The 17007-nt window shown below is 46.2% G+C and overlaps 1 protein-coding gene across 1 annotated transcript in view; it reads right to left on the bottom strand.

The window, feature by feature from the left end:
- CIT (citron rho-interacting serine/threonine kinase) overlaps positions 1–17007 on the bottom strand; it is a 161943-nt gene that overhangs the window by 77346 nt on the left and 67590 nt on the right. Inside the window, exons 10-14 of the mRNA XM_078060910.1 lie at positions 8192–8297; positions 7143–7286; positions 5709–5828; positions 535–705; positions 207–257 (exon numbers count right to left, since the gene is read on the bottom strand). Of these exons, the coding sequence (XP_077917036.1) occupies positions 207–257; positions 535–705; positions 5709–5828; positions 7143–7286; positions 8192–8297 (592 nt within the window). The remainder of the gene's footprint in view (positions 1–206; positions 258–534; positions 706–5708; positions 5829–7142; positions 7287–8191; positions 8298–17007) is intronic.

The raw sequence follows: 17007 nt of genomic DNA, 5'->3' as shown, positions 1-17007 counted from the left end.
GGCTCGTGATCTCAGGGTTATGAGATCGAGCCCTGCATTGGGCTCCACACTCAGTGTGAGTCTGCCTGTCCCTCTCCCTCTGCTCCTCTACCCCACCCCACCCCACCCCCACACATGTGAGCTCTCGCTCTCAAATAAATAAAATCTTTAAAAAAAATTTTTACAGATTATCTACCAAAAATAGCAATACCAACAATGGAAAATACCTTCTCCAGTTTGGAATATTCTCCCACTTCAGGCTTCCCTTGATCCTTAGCCTATAAGTTAAGAGATAAAACATACTGGAAAATCTCAAGCACCTAAAAGTCTTACAGAGACTACCGTACTTTCTTGGTTTCTACGGCCAGATGATGATGATGATGATGATGATGATGATGATAACTAGGTTATCTTCTATAAAAAAAGACCAGGAGCTTGGCAGAGTATTCCATTATTCCACAAACATACACTCATGAAGCTAGTATTCCCTTTATTCTTACTAAGATCATCCAGGAGTCTACCCCAAAAACAGCCTTCTGGCAGGTGGCTGGCTACCTTCATTAGTTTATGCTGACATTCTGTCGCTTTCCGCTTGAACTCTTCAGCAGCGAGCCGAGATTCTCTCAACTCCGATTCATAGAGATCACTCCGTCTCCTTGCGGAAACAAGGTCCTCTTCTAACTGATTCATCATCAACCTCATTTCTTCCACTTGAGCCTGGTACTCCTAAAGGGCAGGCAAGGGAAGAAAGGTGAACTTTAGAACCCCCAAAGAAAAGACAGGCAGTGAAGACAGAAGACCATGGACCACGGAGGGAAGACGCACGTTGAAGACAGATTGGCAGGGAACAGTCCTAGAGAAAAGATGGATCAAAATGGGCAGAAGGGAGAGGTGTAGGGAGGGCGAGGAGGGAGATAAGAATATTAAGTCTTTAAACTATCTTAATGTAGGTAGGGGCACCTGGTTGGTTCAGTCGGTTGAGTGTCCAACTCTTGGTTTCAGCTCAGGTTATCATCTCAGGGCTGTGAGATCAAGCCCCGAGTCGGGCTCCACACTCAACATGGAGTCTGCTTGGGATTCTCTCCCTTTCTCTCCCTCACCCTCTACCCCTCCCCTCACGTGCTCTCTCGCTCTCTCTCTCTCAAATAAATAAAAATCTTTAAACTGTTTTAATGTAGATCATGTATCATTAGTAACACCATTTGGAACATAAGTGCCTGTATCTAATAAGATCCTTTGAGCAAATAATACCACACAAGTAGCACAGAACCTTAAGGCATTTGCAACACAGGAGAGCTGAAAGGGATGTTCTTTAAACAACCAGCATAAACTGCTTACATGTAGCTTTCTTCCAAGGGTAATCATTTATATAGATTTGTCCTTTAGAAGTCATGTGCTCCTAACACAATTAGATATGGTACTAGTTTTAAAATTAACCTTTCAGACGGCACAAGGGGATAATTGGAAATCTCGGTAGAAAGAATCTTGGAAGGTGAAACTCATCATGTCGGTTTCTCACCATTAATTTCTCTGGGCCCAAAACTGAATGATGAACTTAACATTGCTCTTGAAATGCAAGTCACCCTGAAATTTGGAAGAGTCAGAAACACTGGCTCTGGTCAAAATAACTTGTGAGCAAAACTCCGGAGAAAGAATTATCTTGTTCCTTCGAGCAAACCTTTAAAGTGATCCAAACAGCCTGACCTTTTCCAAAATGAATTTCTAAAATCAAAACAGAACATTTGAATCGGTTTTTCAAAATTGGATTTACCAGAAGAAATGGGCAATGATTTTGAAAACTTGGGGGCAAAGTATGAAAATATTCTGTCAGCAATATCAAAGCTTATGCATATAGGGATTATGAATGAGCGTGTATCCAATCCAAGGTGGCTTAGGGTGGGAGGAGGATATAAAGTGAAAAGAACAAGGAATTGAATCAAGACCATCTTTGATATTCACAATATACAGTGAACATCTCTAAGATCTGTTCTCCCAGGAAATCATTGAAGAGGTATCAATTAAGCAAGGACATGTTTTTAACCAGTAAAAACAATAATTGATTTTTTTAAATAACAGGGTATAAAGCAAACCTTTCATCCCATCGTAGCAGGCAATTCCCCTAGATGCACGCTAAAGCAGAGGTGATGTTCTTAAGAAAACTGGATAGTTTTCATGCAAGCACACCTCTCTATATAATTGGGAAAGGAAAATAATGAGCCCAGAGTGGAGCACAGTCTCATTTTACTTCGCCCTCCCCTAAGCATACTATTATTGAAGGTCAGTCCCAGAAGTCATGGGGCACCAGGCTGTCTGGGGGGTGCACACAAAGTGGCTGACGCTGGGTTACAGAACCAAAGGTCTTCACAACCCGCTCACAATTATCTGAACTGAGAGAGCGGAACATGAGCCAGATTATGTGAACTGATACATCCTTGCATCCTTTACTTTCTAGCCCCCTTGGCCAGGGTTGCATTATGACTTTGGCGGCTCTGGGCACTGTGCCTCCCTGGACCCCCTCCTTCATTTAAAAAAAAAAACATGCATGAAAAATTATATTTTATGGGGTCCCTGGGTGTCTCAGTCAGTTAAGCGTCTGCCTTTGGCTCAGGTCATGATCTCAGGGTCCTGGGATCCGTTCCCTGCTCAGTGGGGAGTCTGCTTCTCCCTCTGCCCCTCCCCCCTGCTCATGCTCGTGCTCTCTCTCTCAAATAAATAAAATCTTTAAAAATATATATATTTTCCAATGGCATTCATATAGAGACAAAAACATTAGTATTATCTACAAAAACAGTTTCTTTGACCTAAAAGCTCAATTTTTTTCCTCTGATTAAAAAAAAAAAGTAAACATTTTATGGGTCCCTAAAAGTACTGCTGGCCCTGCTCACAGGCACAAACACCAAGCTCTAGAGGAAGCAAAGAGCTGAGAGAAAATCTTGGGCATCTTTTATCCTCAAGCTCCTTTTTCTGTCCGGAACTTCTGCCAGCAAGAAGCATAAGTAATTTTTGTGTTTTGTCAAGAGCAAGGACAGAGCGTTGTTCTTTCCCTCAACATTTCTCTTTCCTGAGCTGCCGGTGCTCAGGGGGAGGAAGGCAAGAATCAGGCAACATCTCTATCAGTAATCTGAGCTCTTGGGGTACCCAGCTTGCTACAAGCACCAAAAGGATTTCTACCTCATCTGTTGAGCTGCTGTTATCATGCTGCCTCCCTCAAGGAAATCCTACAAATCCAACAGCTAACCAAATCCCTGCTTCAGGAAAAATCTGAGAGAAGACAATCAGGCCTGTTTCCAAGGAGAGCGGAGAGACAGCGATTGTATCTTGGCATGGGATGGACTGTCAGTCAGTGTTGAGTGGGCTCAAGAGAGGGAACCACGGACAACTTTCGAGGTCTGCCCTAAAGTCTTCTGAATGGAGGCTCAGAGTTTTGTGGAAAGAAAGTAGCAGACATACACCTATCCAATCAGAAATCCCAAAACACCAATGCCTTCTGTGTTACTCAAACTTCTGTTCCCCTTCCTGAGGAAGGGGCGAGGGGCATCAGCAATCTCTAGTAATGGTACATGAATCGAGCTATCATGTGAGACTCTTAGGTGTTTTTATTGTAAACCAAATGCAAACACTCTATAGGGGGTGGCTAAGCAGAAGCAAAATGTTTAGAAATTTTAAACATGAATAGCTGTACAGAAATTAGCTTTTGAGAGAAAAAGTGGGGGGAATAAATGCCAAATCTGGGAGGAATCGACAAGCTGCAAACCAAACACTAGGAGTCCACTGAGAAGCGGGAAATGCTTTTTCCTGGACTGCAGACATCCTGGTCTCCCAAAATTCACTAAACGCCAATTTAATAAATCCATCTTTGATGAGAAAGAAAATCTGAAGCTGAGAAGTTTTCTGCCCCCCAGTGAAACTTCTAGCAGTCATTAAATCTAAAACTCCCCATGTATGCCAACTGTTGTATGAATCATCAAAGACATCTCTCTGAACTCAACCATCAGCATGCACCTTTTCAAAATGTCCTGTTAATTCAGTTCCTATGGAAGGCATGGCCACCAGCTGCTCCCTCTGGTGGCCAAATGCGGCTTTCATTTCCCCCAGGATGTCACCAAAAGCAAATCTCCAAAACACATTGAACTAATGGGAGAAAAAGAATCCTGTCCCTTGACACTTTTATGTTGATAAAAGGCGCAATGAGTCAACTGTCAGAGCAGATTTTTCAAACTCTACCTTCAAAGTCTCTAAGATTAGTATCGGTTTTCAGAACAGATTGCCAACATTACCTTTGCAGGTTTATTTATAACATCTTGATCAAGCAAGGATATTAACTAATCACTTTAAAATAGTAAGGCGATACACAGATTGTGCCAACAAAAACCCCAAAACATTCATTTTTTTCTTTAAAGAAAAGCTAATGGATCAATGATTTGCAGGAGTCTGTTGCATTACCACCCAGATGGCTAAGTCTGTGCTATCCAGAGACAAAAATGTTCATTCCCATCACTGTTTCCATTAGATTTTTCTGAAATGAATGAGAGTTGCCTGGCAGCTGATAATTCAGCTCTCCCAATCGCTCATTGCCATCTCTTCATTAAAGTTTCTATTTACAGTTTCTTGAAAGGACCGAAAAATCCATGCTAAAAAGGAAACAATGAAGCAAAATAAAAATGAACCATCTAGAAAGAAAACCCTTTTAGAAAGGAAAAAAAAGAAAGAGAGTAAGTAGGCTTTTTAAACATCTTGATTCTCTTTTCTGAACACTCAGGGGATGGCCTTCTGCGCTCAGATTTCCCGGGTTAATTCTGACGCGGCCTTCGCTGCTCAAGCTCTTCTTCTCTATCTTTATACAAGTAAAACTATGAAATATCCTGGCTTTGGGGTGCCTGGGTGGCTCAGTTGGTTAAGCCTCTGCCTTCGGCTCAGGTCATGGGTCCTGGGTCCTGGGACCCAGCCCCACGTCGGGCTCCCTGCTCCTCAGGGAGTCTGCTTCTCTCTCTCCCTCCGTTCCTCTCCTCATTTGTGCTCTCTCTCTCTCAAATAAATAAATAAAATCTTAAAAAAAAAAAGAAAAAAAAAGAAATAATCCTGGCTTCTCTCAAAAACTTAAAGTATATCTGAAAAGCTATAAAAATATTAATTTTTTTGATGGTCTAAAGCAGAGATTGGCAAACTTTTTCTGTAAAAAGCTAGACACCAAGTAATTTCTGCTTTGTGGGCCATATGGTCTTTGTCACAACTACCCACCCCTGCCACTGTAGCATGACAAGCAGCCACGGACACTACATAAATGAATGGGCATGGCTGTGTTCCAATAAAACTTTATTTATGGATGCTGGAATTTGAATTCCATATAATTTTCACATGTCATGAAATATTCTTCTTCATTTTTTTTTCCCCAACCAGTTAAAAATGCAAAAGCCATTCTTAGCTCGTGGCCATGGAAAACAGGTGGTGAGCCAGATTCGCCCCACGGGCCACAGTTTGGCCACTTTTGTTCTAAACCTACACCTTTCATTGAAAAGAGTAGCCATGCTGGGCTGCAGACTTCAAAAGGAGCTAGAACAAGCGCTCCACCGTTTATATAAATCATGGAGAATATACAGTTTCCAAATGACCTACATACCTCTCTCTCTCTCTCTCTCTCCCCCCACCCCCCTTCCCTCTCTCTGCCCCTCCTGAAACACACCTCCCCTGAAATTAGAGGTCTAGGTACCAGACCTGAGCAGCAGTCATACCTGCTCTTTGATTTCCTGGAGCTTCCGGCTCTGCTCTCTGATATCATGGAGAAGCTGCAGTGCTTTGTCATCCTCCTGGGACACCTCCATCCGTGCTTGCTCCAAACTTCGCTTTAAGCTCTGAGGAAAGCAAAAATTTTAATAGGGATGCCCTGTGGTTCCTGCTCTGTTTGGAAAGATTCATTAAAGGGAGCTTGCAAGCTGCTTCGCAGACACCACGACGGTTTCGGGTGACGGAGCAAAGTTGACAACTTCCAGGTGGTTGCTGGCTCCGGTTTTTCCTGTAAAACCCCTCGGTTCAAGAAACATCATCTCAACCTTGTGTCCTCACGGGTCCGGCCTGAAACTGCAAACTGGCATCACAGCCTGCCTCTTACCGCTGTCTACCTGTCCTGTCAGATACTTACTTGTGTGTTTGGGACTGAAAACCAACAAGATCCCTTAGCCTTTCGTTAACCCACCATTGGGATGGCTAGGAAGTCTGTTCTGGAATATCGGATATTAGAGGGCTCTCCAGGATAGATCCCTCTTTCAAAGTAGCAATGACTTCCTTCTTGCCTAATTGCCACTTAAGACCCCAAGGGGTCTAATTCCACCTCCTGGCTTACGTTTCCTGGACACCTTTCATCCATAAGGTTCCCTCAATGCTTCAGTGGCACTGAGATACATATCTGAATAACTTCACCCACCACTGAAAGGCAGCCAAATCTGGAATGGAAACATAGCAGTTATTCTTAATCAGCCACGTTCTATAGATTTCCTCTCCCTTGTGAAAAAAAACTTGAAAAATGTGTGATTCAACTTCTTAAGACTGTTTAATTGGCCACGTTAAAAAAAACACCTGAATGAAAAATTTAACGAGACAATGGAGAAGACAGTCTACTCTTGTGAAGGAAAGGAAAAAAAAAAAAAGTCACATGGTAAATAATGACAGAGAGCCTGGGTTTTTTGTTTTGTTTTGTTTTGTTTTTACAGGCTGAGTTTTCTCGTTGCTGCACTGGTTCTAAGCAATGGAAAACAGATCTCAGGCAGATTCAAAATATATGTTCCTGTGCTCATTTAGGAGTTGGGCTCTCGAGGCTGCTGGTGGTGGAAGGGGTATCGACCAGAGAGGCTGGGAGGGGAGGCGCTTGGAGCCTTGGCCGCTCGCCGCAGCAACGACAAGGCCCGTGTCCAGGATCCACAGCCTGCCGGGACTCCTGGAGCCCAGTCCTCACAGTTCTGGGACCTCCCGCCTGGCTCAGGCTACCCTGCCAATCACACAGCTTGCCTTGGAACACTCCCTCTCTCTCTCTCTCCCTCTCTCTCTCTGTCTCTCTCTCTACGCTCTGCCATTGGCTGTGATGTGCCTCATGAAGCTGTCATGAAACAGGATGAGACACACACAACAGGAAGTGCCGCCTCCGAGGGAAGGGGACTTTGGGGAAGGCTCACACTGCATTCTGTGATGTAGGTAGCAAGGTCCTGCTCCAGGAGGGATCTCTGAGTCTCAGAGGCCTTCAGCTCCACCTCCTTCTGACTAAGCACAGCCTCCACCTCTGACACTCTCCGATGTAACCGGGTCATTTCCTGCTCCATCTGAAACAGACACATCGACAGGTTAAAAGGGCCCGTGGAGGTTCGTTTGGAGCAATCAAATCTCAAGCAGCCTCCGAAACCACCTGGGCTGGCACTAATTCGCCAAAGGTTGGGAAGGAAATACCATTGCTTCTTCGCCCGGGAGTGCACAGTTCTTCGTAAGGACAGTCACCAATGCTAAGTCACTCCTCTCATCCAAGACTCGGTTCACACTTGGTCACTTCTCTAGCCCCGTGAGCAAGGAAGCCACAATCACCATTTTTCACCTGTATGCTTTTTGGGTTTAGTTTGGTTTTTGGCACGCGTCACTTTAATTTTATCCCAAATCCATCTTGATCCCCCCCATCTCCTTGCAAAGATCTAGAGGACCAATCCAGGACAGGGCAAGGAGATATGTATTCGTCTGCACTCTTAGAGGAGTCCCAGGCAAGGAGTGGGTCTTAGGAGCTTCCAGAGAGCTGCCCCTGGGCAGGAACAGTGAGCGTTAAGAGACGTTGAGCATAGTCAACACAGTGGCCGCAGTTACATAAGCAGGAGGCTTAAAGGACTAGGAAGAGAGACTTCGCATCACTCAAAGCAGATGGGATGCAACTCGGCCACAGGTGAGGACCCACGCCACCTGCCGGAAGAAGCAGACATCTGGCTGGGTCATGCTGAGGAACGGGCCGTTTTTAAATCCAGGGACTCCTCTGGTTAAGATTTAAAGGATTTACAGCAACGTCAAGGCCTGAATTCATCTCCCTCTGAGCTGCTGGAGGCGAGACTTCAGCGAGGGAGGGAGCGCCTCGCCCGCTCAGTATGGATCAGGTGGCTCAGTGCCAGCAGCGGCCCCGGGCGGATCCCTTGGCATAGACTGACGGGAGGATCCTGGAGCAAGGAGGGAGGCCAGCTGCGGAAATAAATACCTTGTGACACTTGTCCTGGGAGTCTTGCAGCTCTTTGCTTTTGATGAGAAGTTTCTTTTCCATGGAGCTAGTCTTGGCAGGGGAGTCCAGACTTGACACGACAGACCTAGATAAGAAGAAAGCCAGCGTCAAGGTGGCCAGCAGGTGGGTCTGAAAAGCGGCTTTCAGAACCCGTGGCAGAGATAACGGACCTGCCAGAGTTCTGTGGCCGTCCACAGAGCTGGCTCAAGAAGCTTCTGATGACATCAAGGCCACGAAGCAGAGAGGTGGACAGAAGCAAGAACTCTGGCAGACCTGGGTGTAAACTCAGTCGCCGTTGACCTGAGGCAACGATTCAGCCTCTCTGGGCCCTGGTTGCCATATCTGTGAGGTGGGATGATGAAGGGACGTCCCACAGAAGGAGCATGAGCATTAAATGCACGGCATTGTGCCTACACAGCTTCTTTCACTTACTCACGGAACAGATACGCACTGGGCACCTGCTCTGTTCCCAGTACTGGAACAGCTATGAACAAGACAGGGGGCCCCCACCCTCCCAGAGCTGACTTCCACAGATGGCAGACAGAATGCATCAGTAAGACACACAAACAAAAAGTTACAGATGATGGCAAAGAAGGAAACAGGGTGCCATGGTGTGAGAGAGGGAAATGGGTCAGGGGCTTGGTCTAAGCAAGGGTGACCAGGACGGGCCTCTCTGAGCGGTGACATCTGAGCTGGGACCTGAAGGATAAGAAGGTGCTGGCCATCCAAAGCTCTGGAAGGAAGCAAACCCCAGGGAAGGGGAATAAGATGCAAAGGCCCTGAGGCAAGAGTGAGCTAACACAGCGAGTGCCGAACAAACATCATTAGTGACAATACTGATCCAATTACTGGTTCTTCCAGCCCCAAGCTAGCCAGTTTGGTTCTGTTTCCGTTTTATAAAAACAGCTAACGCAGGTGCCTGGGTGGCTCAGTCGGTTAAGTGTTTGCCATCGGCTCAGGTCATGATCCCAGGGTCCTGGGATGGAGCCCTGTCGTCTGCTTCTCTCTCTCCCTCTGCTCCTCCCCCCAACTCGTGTTCTTGCTCGCTCTGCTCTCTCTCTCACTTAAATAAAAAATCTTTTTTTTTAAGATTTTATTTATTTATTTGAGAGAGAGAGATCACAAGTGGCGGGGGGGGGGGGGAGGAGCAGAGGGAGAACCTGAGCCGAAGGCAGACCCTTAACCAACTGAGCCACCCAGGCAGCCCTCAAATAAAAAATCTTTAAAAAAAAAAAAAAGACCAAAAAAAAAAAAAATCCAGCTAATGCTTGTTATGGTGGGCCAAATAAGTCACCCACCCCCAACTTGTCCATGCCCTGATGCCTGGAACCTGTGAATCTGTTACTTGACATTGAGTCGGACTCAAAAGAGACTTTGCAGCTGGGACTAAGGTAAGAGTTCTGAGATGGGGAGATTATCTTGGATTATCTGGGCAGATCTAATGTTACCACAAGGGTCCCTGGGAGACAGAAGTAGAGGAGGGGAGGGGATGTGAGAGCAGAAGTCAGGTCAGAGTCGGAGAGAGAGAGATTCGAAGATGCTACACCGCTAGCTTTGAAGGGGGAGGAAGGGGACCCAAGCCAAAGAATCTGGGCGGCCTCTAGAAGCTGGGAAAGGCAAGGAAACCGATTCTCTCCTAGAGGCTCCACAGAGCGCAGCCCTGTCTACACCCTGATTTCAGCCCAGCAAAACCCATCCTGGCTTCCTGACCTCCAGAAATCCAAGGTGATACATTCGTGCTGTTTTAAGCCACTTATTTGTGGCAACTTGTTACAGCAACAACAGGAGACTGCTACGCTTCCTGAGCATGGACTACACACATGGCTCCTGTCTGAAGCTAGCTAGGTCTTAACTCTTTATTCTCTATCATTCTATGAGGCATTTTAGAGGTGAGGAAGTTGCCGATTCATAATTGATCTCTGCTGGTCTCTACAGAGAGCTGGAGTTCAGGGACTGACAGGTGCACCTGAGAGAGCGCCCAGGATGGTGTCATGAAAAGAATGCAGCAGGACCTCCCAAGAAGGGGCTGGAAGGAGGCCCTCTCCACAGAAAGGAGGCGCTTACCCACACATGTTTATGTCATTCACACACTCTGCCTCGTCCCGAGAAGCAGTGGTCATGGGTAGAGAGGACACTTCTCACCCAGGGCATCTGCCCTCAGCGGGTGGCACCCTGGGCATGAACACTGGGGTGGGGGAAGGGCAGGGCCAGAGGAACAGCCGGCAGAGGTTCGTGTGCGCAGAGGGATGTGTGATAGAGCCCACCACCGCCCCACGTGCCCATCTTTGTTGCCTTGGTAACAGGGTTGCAGGAGCCGGTCATCAGTGAGCACTCACTTCTTACCAGCCCATGAAATTCTGCTTTCTGATGCCCCAAACTACTTCCTGGCCTACAAGAGGTCCGTTTCCTGCAGCAACTCAGCCCTCCCTCCCTGGCCCAGTGGCAAGGGCTGACACGGTAGGGCTGGCTCGCTGTACCCTGGTGACGGCTCCCTACATTCACGCTGCAGTCGGCACCCAGAGGCATGCCGCTCTGTTCAAAATCTGACTCTGCCACTCGCGGAGCCTCAGTCTCATCTGTAAAATGGGGATAATTCTCAACCTCCTTCAAAGAGTTCTTGTGAGGGTTAAATGAGATAAGCCGGATATTGCCCTTGGCACTGCGCCTGGCACATTATGAGGGTTCAATAAATGTCAACCATTGCTATTATCATTGTCATTTCTATCATCACAACCCATGCAACGGTGTAAATAAATAGCACATGCCTCACAGGCCTAGAACAGTTGCTTGGAATAGTAAAACTCAGGGGGCTAAAAGTGTTCCGTGCTATTATTCACATTAAACCAAATGGGCAACAGGGATTGAAATCCAGAAACAAATCTTTTGGTATCACCTTTGGCAAAAAATTTTAATCAAGTTCTAGAGCTCTCACTAGCCTATTTTCTATCTAAAATCTAGCCAAAACCCACATACATACACACTTTTTCTTTTTAACCTGAGATGAAATGGGTTACTTGGCATGACCTTGGGTTGCCTTTGCTGCTTCCTTTATTCCTGACTTCACTCTGGTGGGTAGGCTAGAGAAGGAGACCCAAACCCCCCAAGGAGGGAGGGATGATCCATAGACGGGGTCCCCGGTCCTTTAGTAATCAGGAGGCACCCACATGTTTACTAAGTTACACACTGACCTGGGTCAGGGATGATAGCAGAGGCCATAGCTCTTTGTGCCTGAACACAGAACCAGCCCCTTCTAGAAGAACGATTCAGGGGGTGCATGATGTTGGGGGTAGGAAGTGGTCCCAAAACTTGATAACACATGGAGGACAGGATCCAGCAGTGTTTACTGTTTAAAGTGTGCTGCTGTGGGTACAAAAGCTGATTGCTTATTAAAAAAAAAAAAAGCGTTTCTAGGTCACTCATTAATGAGGCCCAGAATCAAGGGGATATGCGCCCCACCCACCCACCTGCACTCACAGGAGACCCTCAGACAGCCCTCCTCATCATCTGAGATCAACTCCCTCTTTCTATTTTGATAGCTATGTTGATGCTTGACAAGTGTTTACTGTTTAGAAGTTCTAAGTACAGCAATTAAGAGCTCTTCAGGATAAAGCTGCTAAAGAAATCTCCTTTTTTTAAGAATAAATAAAAATCACACCTAAAAAAAAAAAAAGCTATGGTAAGAATGCTGGTACTGAACCCAGCTTGCACCTAAGGCTGGAGGAATGGAGTGGGGACAAATGTCCTCACAGCTTTCTGGAACTTCCCTGGTCTTCAACCAGGCTGCACATTAGAATCACCTGGAAAGCTTTTATAAAATACTGATGTAAGGCAGTGAAAATATTCCATGAGATACTATGATGGTGGATCCATGTCCTTACACATTTGTCAAAACCCATAATATGCACAACACTAACAGTGAACTCTAAGGTAAACATGGACTTTGGGTGATGATAACATTTCAGTGTAGGTTCATCAACTGCAACGAGAATACCCTCTTGGTGGGGGATGTTGATGATGGGGGAGGCTGTGTATATTTGGGGGTAAATGGGAAATCTCTGTACCTTTTGCTAATATTGCTGCGAACCTAAAACTGCTCTTAAAAATATAAAGTCTTAAAAAAACAAAACAACAACAACAACAAAAAAAACCTGATGTCCAGGGCCCAACTAGACCAATTAAACAGGAGACAGACTGGGAGGGGGTCTTGGGCGGCGCCATTTTATAAAGCTCTCAGGTGATTCTGATGTACAGAGAGGATTGAGAACCAGGATGCTAATTAGAAGAAAACACCTGTGATTTCAGGTCTAGGCATTTAAAACTCATAATGTGACTGTCCCTAGCATTTGGCTCGAGGTGGTATCTTGGCCAGGCCATTTGGTACTGGTGCCTTTTGGTCACTCCTTGAGTAGGAACACAGTTTTGAAGTTCATCATGGTGGGCTATGAATTTCAAGACAATGTGCAGATTGCAGACAGTGATTAAAGACTATTCTTACCCTATTTTTAATAAGTCAATATACCATTTCCATGAATTACTTCTGTAAGAGAAACACACTAGAGACAGGTATGGCTCAACATATTTGTATTCTATTTATTTTTCATGTAGACACCTAGTTAAGAAAGCCAGAATTCCTGTCCTCAAACAAGTAGCAATGTAGGAGAGAATTAATGCCGCTACCTTTGTCCTCAATAATAGTGTCCATTCACTAAGCACTTAACTACGCATCAGACACTATACTTGATACTTTACAAGTTACGTCATTGAACTCATTCAACAATCCTATGAGGTGGGTATTGTTATCACATGGCACTGAAGCTACGGGAATGGCTTACCCTATGGCCTCTACATGCTCCCACCCCATTATGATGATGTGGGTGCAGGTATGGGGCAGCAGAACTGGGTTTTGGTTCAAAACTGGGCTCTGCAACCCAATGGCCGTAGGTTCAAATCCCGAGCCTTGGACAAACCCAAGAGAAGCAACCCAAGAACAGTGCTGCAGAGACCCAGAGGAGCGAGCTCATGGAAGAAAGGGAAATGGATCACTCAAGGGAAGTTAACTTCCATCCGTGACTGACTGAGGGCCATGCTGGGAGGGCAGCTCCAAGGCTGAGCCCAGGACAGCCCAGGTGCCCAAGAACAGCCATTCAGGTCAGTCCACAGCCGCCCCCAGAAACAGCTCAACACACACACAAGAGCAACTCTTCCTCCCTCATTTGGCGACTCAGGGGTGTAATTAAATAGGAAACAGTACAGACTTTAGAGGCCCAGGCTGGTTCATGCTCCGGGCTCGATGAGATGCAGTACAATGAGGATGCTAATAAAAGAACATGCAGCCTGCCCACACATTGCTTGCCTACTCCTCCTGGCCGCATCTCTGATACACAGCGAGTTATACCCATGGAGAGAAAAGGCACTTCTGAGCAGCGGGTGCATGCAGCCAGCCACCCACACATAGCAGCACGAAGCCAAGTTTGGGTTTTCCTCTTTTTTCCAGCTTCTATTTTCTAGAAAAATTACTCTGAAATCAACATCTCTTCCTGATATACACATCTGCTTTATAATTACAGGGGCCCAAAGAGTATTACTAGAGGTCATGGTATATGACCCACGGATGGAAGGTCGGGCTCGGTTGGTTCTGCTGCAGCAGGAAGAATATTTGCTTGAAACGTGTTAGATGTGACCTAAAAATTGCTTTCCATGTAACTTCAACATTTAAGTACAAATGATAAAATGCAGTTTTCCCGGTGTCTGTAATCATCCACATGACTCAAAAAAATTCCTTAATAAAGCTACCAAGAGAATGCTTCCTGTCAAAAGAGAATACAATCTGTACTTCCATCCTCAAGAAAGTGTATGTGTTGAATACTCTCTCGTCGCTGCTATAATAATTAAGATCATGCTTAAGCATCAAGCCATCCATTTATTCCCTTAGGAAGAGGATCCTAAGACTGCAGAAGATGCCCCCAGATCACAGAGAACCCAGATCACAAATCACAGATATTCTCGAGATAACCAAGAATGGATACTTGAGTCTAAACCCAGGGAATCAAAATTAGCTCAGCTGAGGGCCCTACCTTAATTGTGGCCAATGGCACTAAAAATACATGCAACTGCAAGATGTAATATGGTGCAAAAAATAAAACACTCATCAGCATTCTGTTCCAAAAATATATTGGCTTTTAAGATTGAGCATTCTGAAATTTATGAACTAACTTTATAAGCCCATTTAAAAATACACGAGTGGTGTCCATCATGAACACTTGGAAATATTAAAAATACGGCTCTACTAAAGTTTCAGAGTCTAGCTAGCTTTGGGGCACCCTTACCTACCCATACACATCATATATTCTCTCTCCCCCCCTCTCTCTCTCTCATACACACACACACACACACACACACACAGCAGTGGTCTCCAGCTGAATCAGAGCATTTGCTTTGGAATGATTAATACGTAACTCAAGAAGCATTTATTTAAAAGCACATTATTAATGAAAGTGTAGCTACTGGTGGAATTTACTCATACAGTCCCCACCTCTAAGCCAGTGCCTTGCTCTGTGGGTTAATGCCATACTTCCGCCTCCTACCTGGATGGCTGCAGTGACCTAACTTATCTCGTTGAGTCCAGTTCTTGCTGCCTTTCCATCCACCACACACGGTCAACGAGAACCACATGTACCACGTCCCTACTCAAAATCCAAACCTGAAGGCCCATCCTACCTCAAAACTCAGCTCCCCATGTACCCCTGAAGCTCTACCTACCCCACCAGGCTCTGTGCTCACTGGACACCCACAGGCTAAGTCCCAGCCTCAGGGATCCATGTGGTCATTCCCCATCCCAGGTTCTTATTTCTTCACAGCCCTCACCATCATCTGAAAATCTCTTATATATGAACTTATTTATCCTCTGTCTCCCCCAACAGAATGCTAGCTTGAGGGCAGGGACCCTGTCTGGCTTGTTCAGTTATGCCACAAGGCCTAGAGCAGTGTATCTGTGGAGTGAATGAATGGGTGAATGAATGGTATGCCAAATATTTCTGTGCCCCGGGCAGCCTCAGTTTAAAGGTCACAGTGGGCAAAGGAATCCAAAGCAAGAAGTATGCTGAATCAATGCTGGCACGAGAAAGCTTTCTGGCCCTTGCCTGCAAGATGCCCAGATACACTGGTTCTAGGACAGCAGTGTCACGATGACACACGCACTGTCCCCTCCCGGGGACACTCAAGCACTAGGGGGTGGGTGGGAGTGCGTGACATCCAGGTTGGGCACAGCACATTTCCCCAGCACCAAGTTCCAGACCCCACTGGAACTAGATCCCACCAGAAGCCTCGAGCATGTTTTATGGAAGGAACTGGTTTAGCCAACACATCACGGACTCCATTCAGAGTAAAAAATTGGATGGAGATATTAGGACATCTGTCAGGCACCCCACGTGGAGCCTGATTCTCTCAATGGGCAGAAACTAGCAAGATGTCTTTATAAACTCAAGCAGGGACGAAGGGAGAATTGAAAGCATCCCTAGGCCCATTCTCACCCCAAAATAACAAGAACAAATATGAAATGGACCCTCACTCTGCTCCAGGTGCTAATATCACATGCTCTGTGTGTTCCCCCAACAAACCTAGCAGCTAGGCACTGTAACAACCCCCACTTTATACATAAGGGAATTGATGCTGGGAGAAGCTAAATGCCTCATTCACACAGGTGGTGAGCGGCAGAGCCTAGATGGGAACCCACATCTACCTGATTCCAAAGCCTGGAAAAGTTGGCCGCTCTCTGCCACTTGCAAGGTGTGCGAACTTTAAGAAGTAACTCAAGCTTCGGGGCGCACCTGGGTGGCTCAGTTGGTTGAGCATCTGACTCTTGATTTGGGCTCAGGTCGTGATCTCAGGATGGTGAGATCCATCCCTGCATTGGGCTCTGCGCTCAGCATAGAGTCTGCTTGGGATTCTCTCTCTCCCTCTGCCTCCGCCCTTCCCGGGCTCCCGTGGGCACCCCCCCCCAAAATAATAAATAAATCTTACAAAAAAAAAAAAAAGGTAACCCAAGCTTCACGATCAGTTTCCTTATCTGTGAAACAATGGGTGCTGCTGGGATTAAGCAAGGATGTTTGTCAAGCACTTGGAATAGGGCCTGGTAGTGAATTCTCAGTAAGAGCCACTCTTTCACCCTTATTATTAGGCTAGCCCGTAGGTCCCGCACAATCCAGCTAAGTCACAACTGTTAGAAGCAGGACAGCACAGTGCTCCTGGAGGCAGCCAGCGACGAGGCTAAGTCTTCGATGTGTCACCACCTGCAAGACGTCAGGAAAAGAACTCAACCCGGCTGAGGCTCAGTGTTCTCATCTGGAAATGGGGTTAATACCTGCTACCTCACAGAGTCGCTACCTTCCCAGTCGAGACTGGGAAGACCTAGTGAGATCATGCATGTAAGGCACTCAGCACAGCTCTGGGCACACAAGAAGTGCTCACTAGAGGACAGCTTCCATTAGCACTTGTGCAGAAGGAATTAGCATAGTCCTTGGCCACTTTAGTGTACTTCAATTTGACAAATGTTCTTTGAAGACCTGCCAAGGGCAACGCACTGTTTCAGGCGAGAGGTGGAAGACATGATAGTACCTGTCCCCAGTGAGCGCTGAGCAGCGTGCCCAGACACAGGGGAGAAGACGGAGGTACGAATGAAAAGGAAGGCTGGGGTCTTGGCATACCAGCCTGGAATACCAAGTTCAGGAGTGGCCATTAATTCTGTGCACACTGTGATGGTACTGAAGGTCTGAGCAGGAGAATGACATCATCCAACT

This window comes from Halichoerus grypus, chromosome 13 (assembly GCF_964656455.1).
Source record: "Halichoerus grypus chromosome 13, mHalGry1.hap1.1, whole genome shotgun sequence".
In the NCBI taxonomy this organism is placed as follows: Eukaryota; Metazoa; Chordata; class Mammalia; order Carnivora; family Phocidae; genus Halichoerus; species Halichoerus grypus.
Note: the sequence above shows the minus strand (reverse complement) of the source record. Positions and strands in the feature narration are given on the sequence as shown.